At 41.7% G+C, this 15,905-nt stretch overlaps 1 protein-coding gene across 1 annotated transcript in view; it reads left to right on the forward strand.

The window, feature by feature from the left end:
* Positions 1 to 15,905, forward strand: part of LOC115263783 (neurotrimin) — an 866,784-nt gene that overhangs the window by 118,557 nt on the left and 732,322 nt on the right. Inside the window, exon 2 of the mRNA XM_062846064.1 lies at positions 9,632 to 10,043. Within this exon, the coding sequence (XP_062702048.1) occupies positions 9,749 to 10,043 (295 nt within the window). The 5' untranslated portion in view covers positions 9,632 to 9,748. The remainder of the gene's footprint in view (positions 1 to 9,631; positions 10,044 to 15,905) is intronic.

A 15,905-nucleotide genomic window follows, 5' to 3' on the forward strand; every position in this document is an offset into this window, starting at 1 on the left:
TTCGAAGTGCTCCTTCCACCTGGCTGCCACCATTGTTTTGTCTGTCAGCAAATTTCCTTCCCGGTCATGCACTGGCGCAGTCTTGTGCCGCGCGCCATTGACAGTTGCATAAAATCTCCGCATATCGTTCCTGTCCATACTTTCCTGCGCTTCAGCAATAACACTCTCTTCGTGTTGCCGTTTTTTCCTGCGGTGGATTCGTTTCTCTTCTGCTCTTGCAACCCTGTACCGCTCTCTGTTCTGCCGGGTACCGGCCACTAGCATTCGACTTCTGGCGGCATTCTTTTCGTTCGTCGCTCGTTGGCAGTCCTCGTCAAACCAACCATTACGTTGGCGTCGCTGAGCGGTACCAATCACCTCTTGCGCTGTTGTTGTCACTGCTTCGTGGATACTTCCCCACAAGCTGTTGACATCTCCAGATCCGTTGGTCTCTCCTATCCTCTCGTCTAGCTTCTGATGGTACTGTGCAGCAACCCCTTCGGCTGACAAGCGCTGGATATTGAAACGCATCGTCCTGTTGTTTCTTGAACTCGTGACGCTGGATAATCGCGCCCGAATTTTAGCGGCTACAAGATAATGATCCGAGTCGATGTTCGGGCCTCTGTAGGACCTCACATCTATGACGTCCGAGAAATGTCGCCCGTCGACCAGCACGTGGTCTATCTGGGAGCAAGTGTCACCACTCGGGTGTCGCCAGGTGTGTTTTCGGATATTCTTACGTGCGAAGTAGGTACTGCTGATTGCCATCCCTCTAGCAGCAGCGAATGTCACAAGGCGCAGACCATTATCATTGGTAACAGAATGAAGGCTTTCCGTTCCAATGACAGGCCGAAAGAAACTTTCTCTGCCGATCTGCGCATTTGCATCTCCGATGACTATTTTGACATCTTGTTTTGGGCACTCTCCGTAGGCCTTATCAAGGCTCTCATAGAACTCATCCTTCATGTCATCGGGTTTGTCGTTCGTTGGCGCATAGATGCTGATCAGGCTGTAGTTGAAGAACTTGCCCTTCATCCTCAACACACAGATTCGGTCGCTTATCGGCTTCCACCGAATAACTCGCTTCATCTGCTTCCCGATCACTATAAAGCCAACTCCACGTTCTGCCTTATCGCCGCCGCTGTAGTAGATGTGGTACTTGAATGAAGTGTTGGCGATGGGATCCACCGCTCGGAATTCGCGTTCTCCAGTTTTGGGCCAGCGTATCTCCTGGATAGCGGCCACATTAACGCCGACATTACGCAGTTCACGAGCCAGGAGCCCAACACGTGCGGGTTCATTCAAAGTTCTCACGTTCCAAGATCCGACTTTCCAATCGTTGTCCTTTATTCGTTGCCGGGTCTGTTGCCGTTGAATCAATCCGTTTACTCTACTATTGCTTTTCTGGGTGTTTGAAGGTTTTCAGCAGGCTACCTTACCGGGGCCGCGCTGCCTACATTGCGTTGAAGGGGCTGCCTTCTTAGGTATAGCTGACGCAATACAGCATTTCATACTCAGCCGCTGGATGCCAGAACAGACGCTGTTTGAGCCGCACCTCCTTGGTGAACAGACGCTCGGATCGTACCTCCTCAATCTAGCTGAAGTCAGAAGGACAACAGTGCCCAGGCTGCACTACCAGCTAAGCACACAACTCTTAGCTGGCGGTCTTTGTCGTCGTTTGACCCGTGGAAGCATGAGGTAGGAACTTGTGAGGACCAGAGCTATGTTGGATGCTCTCCTTATCGACTCACCGTTTTGCAGCCCAAAAAATATATATAACGTCATAAAATATATATAACTTCAAGGCTGTTAAGACTTTTCCAACGAGAATAACATAATGCTAGATGTCTTTATTAGAGAGATTTGCAGTCCAAGGCTAGTTCATCTTTTGAAAAAGAAAAAAAAAACAGACACGTTTAATGTTTCTAGTGAGTTATTCACTCTTTGAAGGAAGCACGACTCTGAAGTGTTGTGTTGTTTCTTGCTGGGAATGCATCACGAGTATTGCGCGAGAATATTCGTATATAAAGCGACCACCTAACGTGGGTGATCTATTGTTTGCTTACCACATGAGACATGCTAGACAAGTTGCATATTTTGTCGCGTTGTTTATAGTAAATATTGAGCAACCATCCATCTAGGGTTATCCATTGTTTTCTTTACGTGTGGAGCGAACAATAAATCAAAAGGCTATATTACTCATCAAAGTGAATCCTGACCCAACGATACTTTCTCTTAGCTTAGCTTAGACTGACTGCACATTAGCGTGGTTTCGTTTTTGCTCCACACCGCTTATTGGATTCCTAACCAGATTATATGCCTTCTCCCAAAATTTGAGATCATTTGCTTGAAAATAGAGACTGCACAAGCCCTTCAAAGTTTGTATGGGAATTACTATGGGAAAACGATGTTTTTCATTCAATCCATCGTAACATTTCCCCAAATGCTCTAGAGGGTTAGTTGACCCTTGGTAATCCTAGACTACTCTATCAGCTACAACTTTGCCGAAGACCGCATTCAAATCAGACGCCTCATTAATTAGTTATCGATTTTTATCCAGAATCGAAATCTTTACTAATAATGGTTATACTATTCGGTGGGCACCACTGCATTTTGCAGTGAAACAAAGAAGCCATGTACAGAGATGAACCAGCCTAGGGCTGAAAATCTCTTTGATAAAGACAAAAAAAAAATAGAAGCCATGATTTCAGTGTGCTATCTTTGGCGCCATATGCAGCAATGTTGCCTGCTGAGAAGCTGGAGAATGACTGTGACTGTAAAAGTTTGTCCAGTGTATTCTTACTGAAAATTTGAATACATTTTATCTACAAAATCAAAAGTTATCGTGAATTGAATTTTTATTCCAAATCCATAGGTTTTTACAGTATTTAAAGCAATTAAACCGTTACTACACACTAAGATCAGCTCGGTATTTTTCCCATCTTTTTACTGAGTTCTCAACAGCAGATTTAACTTGGTACGCTCGGTTATTTATTTTGCGGATATTCTGTAAATGAGTTACCGAGCTCAGCTCACAAACTGTCAAAAGTTACTGAAGCACGGTAAATATCGTTACTGGTGAACGGTAAATACGATTACCGAGTGTACCGAAATAAATCTGCTGTTGAAAACTCAGTAAAAAGATGAAAAAAATACTGAACTCAGTGAAAAAATTACTGAGCTGGAACATCTGAATCTTAGTGTGTATTTACTACAAATAATCAAAACCAATTCAAATGCCCGCTGTTGTTGTCAATCACAGCATTCAATAGTTGGATGAAATAGGATTTCAATGTCTGGAGCGTACGATATCTCTCCCATGTTTCTGAAATTGATGGGAACGCTCTCAGTAGCTTGCTCTCCGAACACACCAAGAGATTTTCCAGTATGTATCATCTCAGACCAGCAACTGGAATTGCAAAATATAAAACTTTGAGAAATTCGGCAAATTAAGGGTCTTCCATATCGTTCCAAAGCTAGCTTTCAACGTGGTATAGCCTGGATAAAATTTATCTATGAAACACGTTCTGTAGATGGCTTTGTAGAGTTTTAATGCCTGAACTATAATTATTATTGAACCATCAGATGATTAAACGTATATACTTTTAAAAGATCGTGTAGCTTAGGACCTCCTCAAAGAACCATCAAAGCGTCCATTAAATTGTGAAATGCTTTTCCTGTGAAGCCATACGTTCGTTGTTGATGTACCACAACAGCCATCGCCATCAAAAGTTTGCAAAGTTTTAATCAATTTCCTAAAAGTTTCATATTGAGCGGTCCCACGTTAAGGACAAACGTCTTCAAATCCCGCTTCAACAATGCACGAGTGCTTCAGACACACAAATCTCAAGAAGCAAACTTCAAACAACAGTGCATTTGTATATTCTGTGCTTGCTCACTTGTAATGAACTTAAAATAAGAAGATTAGCTGTACTGGTTTTGTTTACAAAGAGATTTGTGCGCTCAAAATCATGAGTAGATGCCAAAGTTGGCCATTGTGGCGGCCATTTTGGGATTCTAACAAGTGATTCCTCCCTGGAGCCCTTTGCCATCATGTACTTTGTCTTCGACACATTAATGACTAATCCGATTCGCCTGGCTTCACTCTTTAGTCGGATGTACGTTTCCGCCATCGTCTCAAATTTACGAGCAATAATATCAATATCATCAGCGAAACCAAGCAGCTGAACGGACTTCGTGAAAATCGTACCACTCGTGTTAATCCCCGCTCTACTTATTACACCCTCTAACGCAATGTTAAACAGCAAGCACGAAAGACCATCACCTTGCCGTAACCCTCTGCGAGATTCGAAGGGACTTGAGAGTGTCCCTGATACTCGAACTACGCACATCACTCGATCCATCGTCGCCTTGATCAATCATATCAGTTTATCCGGGAATCCGTATTCGTGCATAATCTGCCATACCTGTTCTCGATCGATTGTATCATACGCCGATTTGAAATCGATGAACAAGTGATGTGTGGGCACGTTGTATTCGCGGCATTTCTACAACACCTGGCGGACGGCGAACATCTCATCCGTTGTAGCGCGTTCACACATGAGTCCAACCTGATATTGCCCCACGAACTCTCTTGCAATCGGTGATAGACGACGGCATAAAATTTGAGAGAGTATCTTGTAGGCAGCGCTCAGTAGTGTGATCGCGCGATAGTTCCCGCAATCAAACTTGTCGCTCTTTTCGTAGATGGGACGCACGATACCTTCCATCCATTCCTCCGGTAATACTTCCTCCTCCCGAATCTTGGTAATGACCCAGTGTAGTGCTCTCACCAGTGCTTCTCCACCGTATTTTAGAAGCTCGCTAGGTAGTTGATCTGCCCCAGCGGCTTTGTTGTTTTTCAACCGGCCAACCTCCTCCTCAATCTCTTGGAGGTCAGGGGCCGGAAGTCTTTCGTCCTGTGCACATACTCTTAGATCTGTTACCACGCCACCTTCGGTACTTGCAACGTCGCCATTGAGGTGCTCATCGTAATGCACCGCCACCTGTCGACCACCTCACGCTCGCTCGTGAGAATATTCCCGTAATTATCTCGGCACATGTCGGCTTGTGGCACAAAGCCTCTGCGCGAGCGGTTCAGCTTCTCGTAGAACTTTCGTGTGTCCTTAGCGCGGTACAGCTCTTCTATCGTTTCGCGATCTCGTTCTTTCTGCTGGCGCTTCTTCATTCGGAAGACTGAGTTCTGCCTGTTCCGCGCCTGTTTGTAACGTGCCTCATTCGCTGTAGCTGCGCCAAGCTGCTCTTCCGTTGGTAGGGCCACTGCTAACTGCTGCGCGTAGTCTTGAGCCACTTCTACGTTACGCAGCTGCTCGATGTTGAGTCGCGGCGTTCGACTTCGATGCGTGGTGATAACTTTCGAAAGTTTTGAGCGCATGCATATAGCTACTAATGGGCTGTCCATAAACCACGTGGTCATTTTTTTGGGACTTCTCAATACCCCCCCCCACCCCACGCGTGGTGATTTGTCCTAACAAAATTTTTTATTCGTCCATACAAAATGGTCATTGGCCGAACCCACTTACACTTTCTGTCCAGTCCAACAAAGTTCCTGCAACGCCACGATGTCGAAGTTGCGGGGATGTAGTTCGTCGTAAATTATCCTGTCACATCCTGCGAAACCTAGTGACTTGCAATTCCATGTTCCAAGTTTCCAATCCTAGTCCTTATTTAGTCGCGTGGGTCTTAGCCGATTGTATCGAGTCGTATTTTATCCTATGTTATTCGCAATGGGGATTTTTACGGGTGGCTTATTGGGCCTACGCCAACACTCCTGTCTCGCCGGAGGGCCATCGTGCCAGTTCTGTTTAACGTCCCAACCAACACTGGGACGACCACGCGGATGGGGCTACCACCTTGGATCTAGCTGGGCGTGGTGCAGCGTTTCTTATTCAGCCGCTGGATGCCAGAACAGACGCTGTTTGAGCCGCACCTCCTTGGTGAACAGACGCTAGGGTCGTACCTCCTCAATCTAGCTGAAGTCAGAAGGACAACAGTGCCCAGGCTGCACTACCAGCTAAGTACACAACTCTTAGCTTTTGTTAGGTCTTTGTCATCGTTTGACCCGTGGAAGCATGTGGTAGGAACTTGTGACGACCAGAGCTATGTTGGACGCTCTCCTTATCGACTCACCGTTTGTTTTGGTTATTTGTAGTAAATAGTAACTGTTTAATTGCTATGAATACTGTAAAAACCTATGGATTTGGATTAAAAATTCAACTCACGATAACTTTTGAGTTCTTAGATAAAATGTTCTTCAATTTTGAGTGAGAATATTTGAATACCTTACGCTTCGAATGTTGAATTCCAAATATATGAGGGACGGGTCGACGGCCATGATCGTGACGATTGAATATTGTCAATCCAGCTGGAACCCGGTATTTTCGATTAGCGAAGTTGGATTTTTCTCCAAATCCATGAGTCGGACCTAACTTCGGAAGTGATGCGCTGTATAGCGGAGCTGGTATACTATACAGCGCACCAGCGGAGCTGGTATACTATACAGCGCACCACTTCCGAAGTTTGTTCCGACGCACGCATTTGGAGAAAAATCCAACTTCGCTAGTAGAAAACTCCGGTTTTCAACTTGATTGATCTCTCTCTTCTTGGCGTAACGTCCTCATTGGGACAAAGCCTGCTTCTCAGCTTAGTGTTCTATCAGCACTTCCACAGTTATTAACTGAGAGCTTCCTCTGCCAATGACCATTTTGCATGCGTATATCGTGTGGCAGGCACGAAGATACTCTATGCCCAAGGAAGTCAAGGAAATTTCCTTTACGAAAAGATCCTGGACCGACCGGGAATCGAACCCGTCACCCTCAGCATGGTCATGCTGAATACCCGTGCGTTTACCGCCTCGGCTATATGGGCCCTAACTTGATTGATATTAATATTAATAGTTCAAAGAGAATTTCATCGAAAATCGCCCTAAAATTTCAAATCGCTCAAACTATCAATTCCCTCGATGAAACATTTCCAAAATTTTAAAGATGATACCTGGATACTATATCTTTCGAATGGTGGGTTAAGTGGTACGCATTGCCCAGATGGGCATTTTATTTTGTTAATAACGGTTTTAGAATTTGACATCGTAGTTTTATCTGAAGGTTTGACGAGTTACATTAGGGTCGCACACGCATACCAAAGTCGAGAGCGAGCTGTGAATGTAAATTACATTCACGCCGTGGAGATTTGCGTTTGCTGCCTTTTGTAGACTTAATTATTGATGCATTGCTAGTACATTGTGCTAAAGAGTTTCACGTAAAACAAAAATGAATAAGTGCTCCATACATTGATTTTTGCTACGCCGTTTCTGAAGCGAGATAAGAACAAGTAAATGTAACTGATTGCAAATGAATGATCCCATCACTGTGTATGTTCCGGTCTAACTATGGAATGCGTCAAGCAATTGCAGTTAAATTTGGCATACACATTCCTTAGGTTGTAGAGGTGGTTAGAGAGATATTGGAATACAATATGGTGGTTTTGATTTCAAGATGGTTGAAAAAAAAAATCCAGAATGTATGCTATTTAACTGCAATGCGACTACGAATACTATGCAATATGAGTATTTAACGATAGGATTTGATGAGTAAAGCTAATCCGACGTCATTTTGAAATCAAATATGGCGGACCTTAGTTCAAGATGGTGAGCCATTATTCAAGATGGCAGCTACCGAATGGTGGTAATCAAAGATAGTGGCCACGGTATGGTAATTTGAGCTGTGATACCATGCAATATGGATATCTATCGATCGGGCTTGATCAGTTAAAGGGTGAAGGCTGGGTTGATGGTAGAGTAGAGAGTTAGGGTAGATGGTAGAATGGAAGACAAAGTAGAGCGTGTGGTGAAGGATTAGAGTATGTAGAGGGTACGGTAGAAGAAAGTGGAGGATAGGGTAGAGATTATGGTAAAGGATAGAGTAGAAGGTAGGGGAGAAGGTAGGGATGAGGGTTAGGATAGAGTGTAGGATAGAGGCTTGGGATAGAGGTATGCTTTTTTTTTCACTAACACTGAATTGTATTTGCTGTGCTGGTAACGATGGTAACTTCTGGTGAAAACATTCCACAAATCTGGAGCAGTGAACTGAAATTTTCGGCAACTGTGATGCTGCATGGGCTGTCTGCAAGAACCGTCAAACATAAATCACCCCTCACCATAGCCTAAAAATCTGGATATACAATTTTAATGTCATGAAATCCTCAACAAGAATGACATAACTAGACTAACATATGAAAAGAGCGTAACAACCATTTAGAATTTCGGCATCTACCGTTCCTTCTGAGCGTAGTTCAAAAATGGAATATTTCATGTAATCTCTGACCAATTACAGATAGAGCCGACTTCCTAGTTGCTAACGGGATAAGTTTTCATAATAAATTGAAATACTTCAAGGAGGAACGTGAGAAGTTGAGGCGTGCAACGGGTATTCCGCCCTTTTCACATGTTGGTCTAGATAACTCATCTACGTGAAATATGCATATTTACATTGAAGCAGAAGTGTTGCAAAACCACAATAATTCCATTTATGACCAAGTCTTTGCATTAGTAATTTCATTTGAGTTTTGAAGTCATACTATGTCTACATTACACCGTTCAACACTAAACTTTGTTATGGGATAAGAAAAAAAAGAACAGGGGTTTGGAGCCCTAGAAGTGTCACAGTGAAAGAATTTTTGAAAAATATTGGACCTGACATTCACTGTTTATGACCGAAGTTTGTATGGAGAACTTGGGGTGTTCATTTGATATGTGTATTAGAACGCACTGTGCATATATTTGGGCGTTAGACAATAACAAAACAAATCTAAATACCGAAAACGCCTAAATATATGCCTGGCACGTTCTAATGCGCATATCTTGAACACCCCAAGTTCTCCATACAAACTTCGGTCATAAACTTAGAAGGCCCGGTCCAATATTAAAAAAGAATCCTTCACTATGACACTTCTAAAGTCCCAAATCCCTGTTCGTTTAAATTTCATCCTATAACATCAAATTTTGTAAAATTTGGTCAAGCAGTGTTATTATTTAATTTACACAAATATAAAACAAACTAGCATAACATTTTATTTAAAGTGCATTTTCATGATAGGAGCATTGGGTTCAAATCGCTAAAAGTACTTGTTAGTAATAATAAACCGCTATGAGGAAATTGCGCTCAAAAGCTAATCCCTTGCAGAACATCTCCGAAGATTACATGAAGCTTCTGCGACGACGGCACCGAATTCCATGGGTCTAACGAAGAAAGGCACTTTCGCTGGCTGGATGTTGGTGGTATAAATGGCCCGGGGAAGAAAAGAACAGAAAATTACGCTGGAATGGCCACTAGCTCCTATAACAGTAAATTTGCGAATGTAGAGTGGCAAGTATGCAGCCAGGCAGCGGCAGTTAAAAGAATGGTGCTCTTTTTGTGACGTTCACGTCCTGCATTCTACAGCAAGATTCAATTTACTGCTTAATGAAAAACACACCATCCTAGCGAATAATTGCTTTTTAATTGCATGCAGGGTTTTTCCCACATATTTTTCTATGTCTAACAGAAGATTCTATTTATTAAGTGAAGTTGTAGGAGTCCCTTGAAAACATGCCATTTAGTAACAATTGGTATTTCTGTTTCTTTTTTTTTCGCAGGAAATCTCAAAGGATTTACGGTGAAAATTCAGTGGATTTGCGGTGAAAATATTTTCTGTTTCCCGAAGTGTTCTAGAAAGTAATTTCAGACGAAGCGAGAGAGAGGGAAATAGCGAAATGTGTGTGACATCGAACGGATCGGTCTTGTGCGAAACCGCAATCATCAAGAGCGACGGCATCAAAAGCACTGAAACCAATAATCAGAGCAGCAACCAGCGCAACGCCATCAACAGCAACGGCAGCCAGATGACTCCGATAGATTGCTTTTCGCGACTCGTTCCACTTCGACGGTTTGGTGGACGATATCGAAGCTTCGATTGCGTCCTGCCCGCGCTGGTCGACTACTGCTGCCTGTTGCTGCTATTGGTGGTTTTGCTAGTGCCGACGACAGATGCGGCCATCTCCAGCAGAGGTAAGTAGAAGTGTACTCTAGGCACGCTTGTGCAGTCAAAGAAGAAATTCATTTTGGGGAATAATTGCTAGCCTGGAGGAATCTTTCCACGCCATGTCCTGTTATTGGTTGCTGGATGATACGCTCCACTTAGCGGTGATTCGTAGAAATAGAATGATTTAATTTATTTTTGTTTGATACTCCTATGTAAAGAAGAAAAAAAAACAATATATCTATAGAGGATACCAACCGTAGTCTGAGGCTTAATAGCATGTATCACTTTAATCTCTGATCTACATTCATCCTTAGCCCCGCTCTCCTGCTTCCCACCAAAGATCGTTTTAAGTACGCGTCGCTCGGACACTCCGAGTGCTTGCAGGTCCTCCTCGAACATGTCTCGTATCCGTGGAGGACTACTGGTCTTATATTTAAGCATTTTTACATGGTGTATTTGATGCGGGGATGAACCTTTTAAGACCGCAGTGTCTTCTGAAGCCAGTAGTAGGCAAGGTGATGCGCCATCGGATTTCACGACTCACATTGCTGTCAGCTGTCAGTAATGATCTGATATCGATGAATGCTTCCACCACTTCAATAATACCCCCTTCTAGCGGGGTACTACGAATACTACTGATCCAGTCATGTTTGGTTCCAACTACCAACTTGTTCTTTGTTTTTGAAGCATTCATCACCAGTCCAGCGTTGCCGTTCTAAATGGTGTATGGCACACTCGATGGTGGCTCATCTGATGTTGTTGAACGAATTCTTCGCGTCTAGATTAACGACTGTTCAATAGCGGATTCCAGTTCGCTTTTTTTGGAGCGCTATCTCAATCATTTTGGTTGCAGCTCTAATAGCGTCGATCGACCCTTCCGGAAGTCGAACTAGTTATCCGCAGAACCCATAATAGTCTGGTTTCTCGGCATTGACATCAGTCTAGACAAAATTATCCGCTCCAACAGTTTTCCGATGGCGTTCAGTTGACATATAGGTCTGTATGCCTACGGGTTGCCAGGTGGCTTCCCGTATTTGGGTAGTAGAACCATTCTTTGTCTCTCTCATCTCTTCGGAAATTCGCCTTTGTCTAGGCACATCTGCAAAGTCATTCTGAACATGTCAGGGATAGCCTCGATGGTCGTCTTAATTGCTACTGTCCGGGATACCATCCAGAGCCAGAGCCTTGTCTAACTTTAGTGACTTCGCTATTGCAATGAACTGGTCGTTGCACAAGATGCTATGATTACCGATTACCTTATGATACCAGTACGGTGCGAGGGTCAGAGTATCATTCTACTGCAAAAGCAACGACTATCTTGGATTGTTCATATCCTACACACTTAGAAATTCTGAAATTTCCACGAAACGAAATCACCAAAAAAACGTAAACGTTTTCAAGACTGAAACACAAATTGGACTCTATTTTACGCGCATCATGTAAGTGCTGGTTGATTGTGTTAGATGTCAACAAATCCGTTTCACCAGAAACATAGAATCAGTATCACGTTCATCAGCCACCTTCTAACTGGGTGAAATAGCCGAGAAGTTGAAGATTTGGCTCACAATCAGCATATCCGGTGTTTGAATCCCATGCAGGACAATATTTTACTTTTCTATGTTTTCTGTCAAATCGGTTCTAGCGATTGCTAGACGCTAAGAAAAAGTAAGTTTTATTTTGGGGTGTCTTGAAAGACGAAAATTTACATGTTCTAACCTCTAAATTTGTGGTTTTGGAGATGCTCGTATGTGTCAGGTTCAGGACATTTAAAATTACATGATATTTTCTAGGTGTGTATATCATTAATGGCCGGGGTTCTGCTAAACCGAACTAAACGCCAAAAACTTTATTCCGAGATAATTAAGCTTAAAGTTCAACCACTCACAAATAAACAACAGCTAAGATTATTTGAAATTTTTCCGCACACATGTAACTTACAAGCCTTTATTAACCATCAGAGACGAAGAATACATGTAAATTATTTGAAATCATTGATATGATAACATTTAATTTTTCAGTACTTCGCACTCAGTTCACTCTGGCTGAACAAAAACATTGGAATATGGTTTATAGTTCAGTGTGGCTGACTGTGTTTCTTTGTTTCATAGAAAACCATTCGGATTGTGAAAAAAACTCGATTTTTCATCGTCCATGAAGTTGAAATCGATATCACTCACAATTCTTTACATGAATTAGAGAGGACGCGTATATTATGGAGGTCTCAAAATTGTTTGAAATATGAACGGTGGATGCCCTCCCAGCTCAGCCCTTCCCACCTATGTTTTTTTTATAGGCGGTGCATGTGCATGCACAGAACAAGAGTGATTATGTAATATGATGTCTTTGCATGTTCTGAGGTCCTGAGATGTGAAAATGGAGCAATTTGTGTACTTCAAATTTATACTGGTCGAAGAAAACCATGAAAATGATCTGCCAAAGTGAACTAAGACAAAAAAAAATCGAAAATATTAAAGAGATTCGAACTTGGGTCCTATAAGTGATACCCAAGCACGTTACCTCTAGGTCATTTTACTTAGCTGAAAGTCAGTCGTTAAGTCTGAATCAAGTTCTAAACATTCTTCTCTAGCATGGTTTTCGTGAAAACACCATTTTTCGATCAGCCAAAGCGAATCAAGTGTTTGATTTTTTTCAAGCTTTATTATTCTTATTAGCCGTGTTGTTCAATGACGGCTTCGGTGTTAAATTATCAGTATACGGTGTGTCGACATAACGCAGGTATTTCAAACCAGTTGATTTTTGTATTGTTGAGAATAAATAGATTCTAAAATGCAGTGGATTTGGTTCGGTCTGGCTGAATGTGATTTGGAAAAATGGCGATCAGCACCATCGAAACATAATTGTATCCTCCAACATTTGTATTTCTAATAACGTGTTCAATTCTCCCACAGATTGTTACCACGAGTCGGTTGGAAGTTAGAAATTTGACGGCGATGAGCATAACTTGAAATGTTCTTCATCTGGACCAACACTAAAACATTTCGTTGATTCTATGGAATGGTTTACAGTTCACTCTGGTTGGATGCAACTTTATTTTTTGTATGTTCTGACAAACAGAAATTTTGATTTTACTCCACCAAGAGCTGTCAGAATTACTGCATTTTTACATGGAAGAAGGATCACCAATTTCTTCATCTAATGGTAAAGAAAACTCAATTTTTCAAAAAATGGTCTTTGGTTCGGTTTAGCAGAACCCCGACCATTTGTCGTTAGACGTGATTTTCTTCCATCCTAGGCCGCCTTTCCCATCTGCCAATAAAGTAGTCGCCAATGTTTCTGAAGGCGAGGTATATGCAAGCAAGAAGACCACCCGAGTGTTGTCGTGAGCTCAGAGCCGGATCAGCTCTAAACAGAACTGTTCATCTGAACATACTTTCACCAAGTTGGTTGTGTACCATCTCAGTTACCAATTTCGTAATCAGGAACTTACAGGCCTCGAACCTGATGCGTTCGAGGCACTCCTGATGGGCTATGGCACATTGGATGCGGTGCTATTTTACTTGGGCAGCCAATTAAACGCCCCATAATAAATTAAAAAATGTCCATAACTAATTCGATAATTGTCAATAAATAAATAGGGGTGGAAACAATAATAAATTAGGGTAGGTAATATTATTTGAACCAAATTGCGGCTTTCTGAAGCAGTACAAATTTTAAGTGATTTTTTCTCCCACATGGACATAATTTACTACGGCAAAATCGTATGTACATGAAAGCCACGGGAATAAGCTTTCTGGTAAATGGTAAAAAGTTTGTATTTGCACCGAATTCCGTTGAAATATTTGATTTTTCATCAACAATGATTTTAATCTTAATTTGAACCATCGGAATCATAATTTGAACCAATTTTAATCTTAATTTGAACTACTGGTGGCAGCAGCTCGAGCAACTCACAAAACAACCAATTCCATGCTAAACAATTAAAAATCACATGAAACTTCTAATTCTCATACCTATTTTTCATTAGGCAGTGGAATCTCAACGCAGAATGTTGGAAATTCTTTAGGAATTTGGAAACTAAATTTGGATTTTTTTATCCCCCAAGAGTAAACAAAGCAACCACTAGCGCAATCTACAGGCCAACACTAGAAGCTCACCTCCGTTTTCTAGTTCAAGTTTAGATTACAAATGGTTCAACTTAAGATAACATTCTCCAAGTAAGAATCACTTGAATTTGATAATTTTATGACAAATAATGCGAAATATTATTCGGTTGGTCGATTCTACGATAAATAGGCTTTCACTTGACGTGTTCACATATTGCGTGTGATACAATGCATGAGCTGTACGAGTGCACCGAAAATGTGCTTTCTCTTGAGGGAAATGGGTGAAATCACAGTGATTTTTCAATTGCCTATTTTCCATGACAAAAAACGCTTTTTTCAATGCCTTTAAAGTCCATGTTGTCAGGTTATATTACGGAAAGCTGTTAAACATCTTTTACGGGACAATATTTGCCTGAAAAGTATGTCGTTTTAATGAATTTTGAAATGGTTCAAATTAAGATTACAATTTGACTAGTTCAAAGTTTGATTTCTTACCCTATTAAAGTTCCATAAACAAATCAAAAAGCGCATAAATAAATCAAAACTTCTCATAAATAATTGATTTTCGAGCAATAAAAAATGCCAGAATTTCCACAAATAAATCAACAATTGCAATAAAAAACTACATTTTTCCCAACAAAAAATTTAGAACATACTACATCACAGAACTATTGTGATAGAAAGACTGAAACTATGTGTGCAATTTAACAGACAATCGCTTGCTGTCCGAACTCGCTAACGCTCGTCGGACTTTAAAAAGGGATAACATCTCTGTTCGCATTATCCGAATCGACGCAGTTACGGCGCGTCGGATTTCGGAAACTTCGGCGGCCTTCTGCCGCCACAGTTCCTCAATCCTCTATACGGCTTCGCCGCATGGCTCGGCCGAAACTTTTACTTTACTCATTGTTTCGTATTAGAGGTTCCATTTCCCGACCATTTTGGTTGTCCCGGGATTCGGGATAAAATTTGTTGCTTGTCCCGGGAAATCCCGGGATCCCGGGAAATTTTTCAATGTGCTTAAAACGCATTTTTGCGATCAGGAATATGTTTTATTCATCAATTAAAAAAATCAATGGTTCAAATCAAGTAACTGGCCTTATCAATTTGAAATCGTTCTCTGAAAATACGACTTCAAGAAGCAAATGTTATTAATGATTTCATCAGACAGTGAGGGTCGCTTTTTAGAACAGATATTTCCGGAGTTCGATTTTAAGATTCGGGCTCAACTTACCATGTAGCGATGTAGCTCAAAAAGTGACAGCTTTTTTACAATGACTTACGAAAAATCAATCATTTCCGAATCAGTCTAAGACGGGTTGGCATATTACTTTATAGCCGATTCCAGTTCTTCACGCATGCTTGATGGTTTTATGCATACAGAATAATCCAGCATTCAACTTGGCAGCATTTTAATCGGTCTGTCTTCGGCAGTCTCGCAACAATCGAACTCCCAGTTCCTTGATGAACTTAAGGAGAAACTTTAAAGAATACCAATATGGCTGCCACAATGGCCGACTTAGACCCCTACTCACGTTTTCAAGAGCACAAATCTTAAAAAATCGTAAACAAATGCGCTCAATTTGGAAAAGCTGCCTCTTTTTGCAAGTGAGCAAAACCAGGAAAATCAAGTGCGGCTTGGTTCGATGCTTCGTTCGTCAGATTTGTGCCTCTAAAGTTTGTATGCAAAAATGCAATGGGATTTCTTGATGTTTCACCTTAATCATTTGCGTTTTCGATGAGCTTTCCAGTTTTGCTGGCACTTGCGTTAACGACGGAAGACCTTGAAGGAACTTTAGCGCTGTTATTATTTCCTTTTGGCAC

This window comes from Aedes albopictus, chromosome 1 (genome assembly GCF_035046485.1).
Source record: "Aedes albopictus strain Foshan chromosome 1, AalbF5, whole genome shotgun sequence".
NCBI classification, from domain to species: Eukaryota; Metazoa; Arthropoda; class Insecta; order Diptera; family Culicidae; genus Aedes; species Aedes albopictus.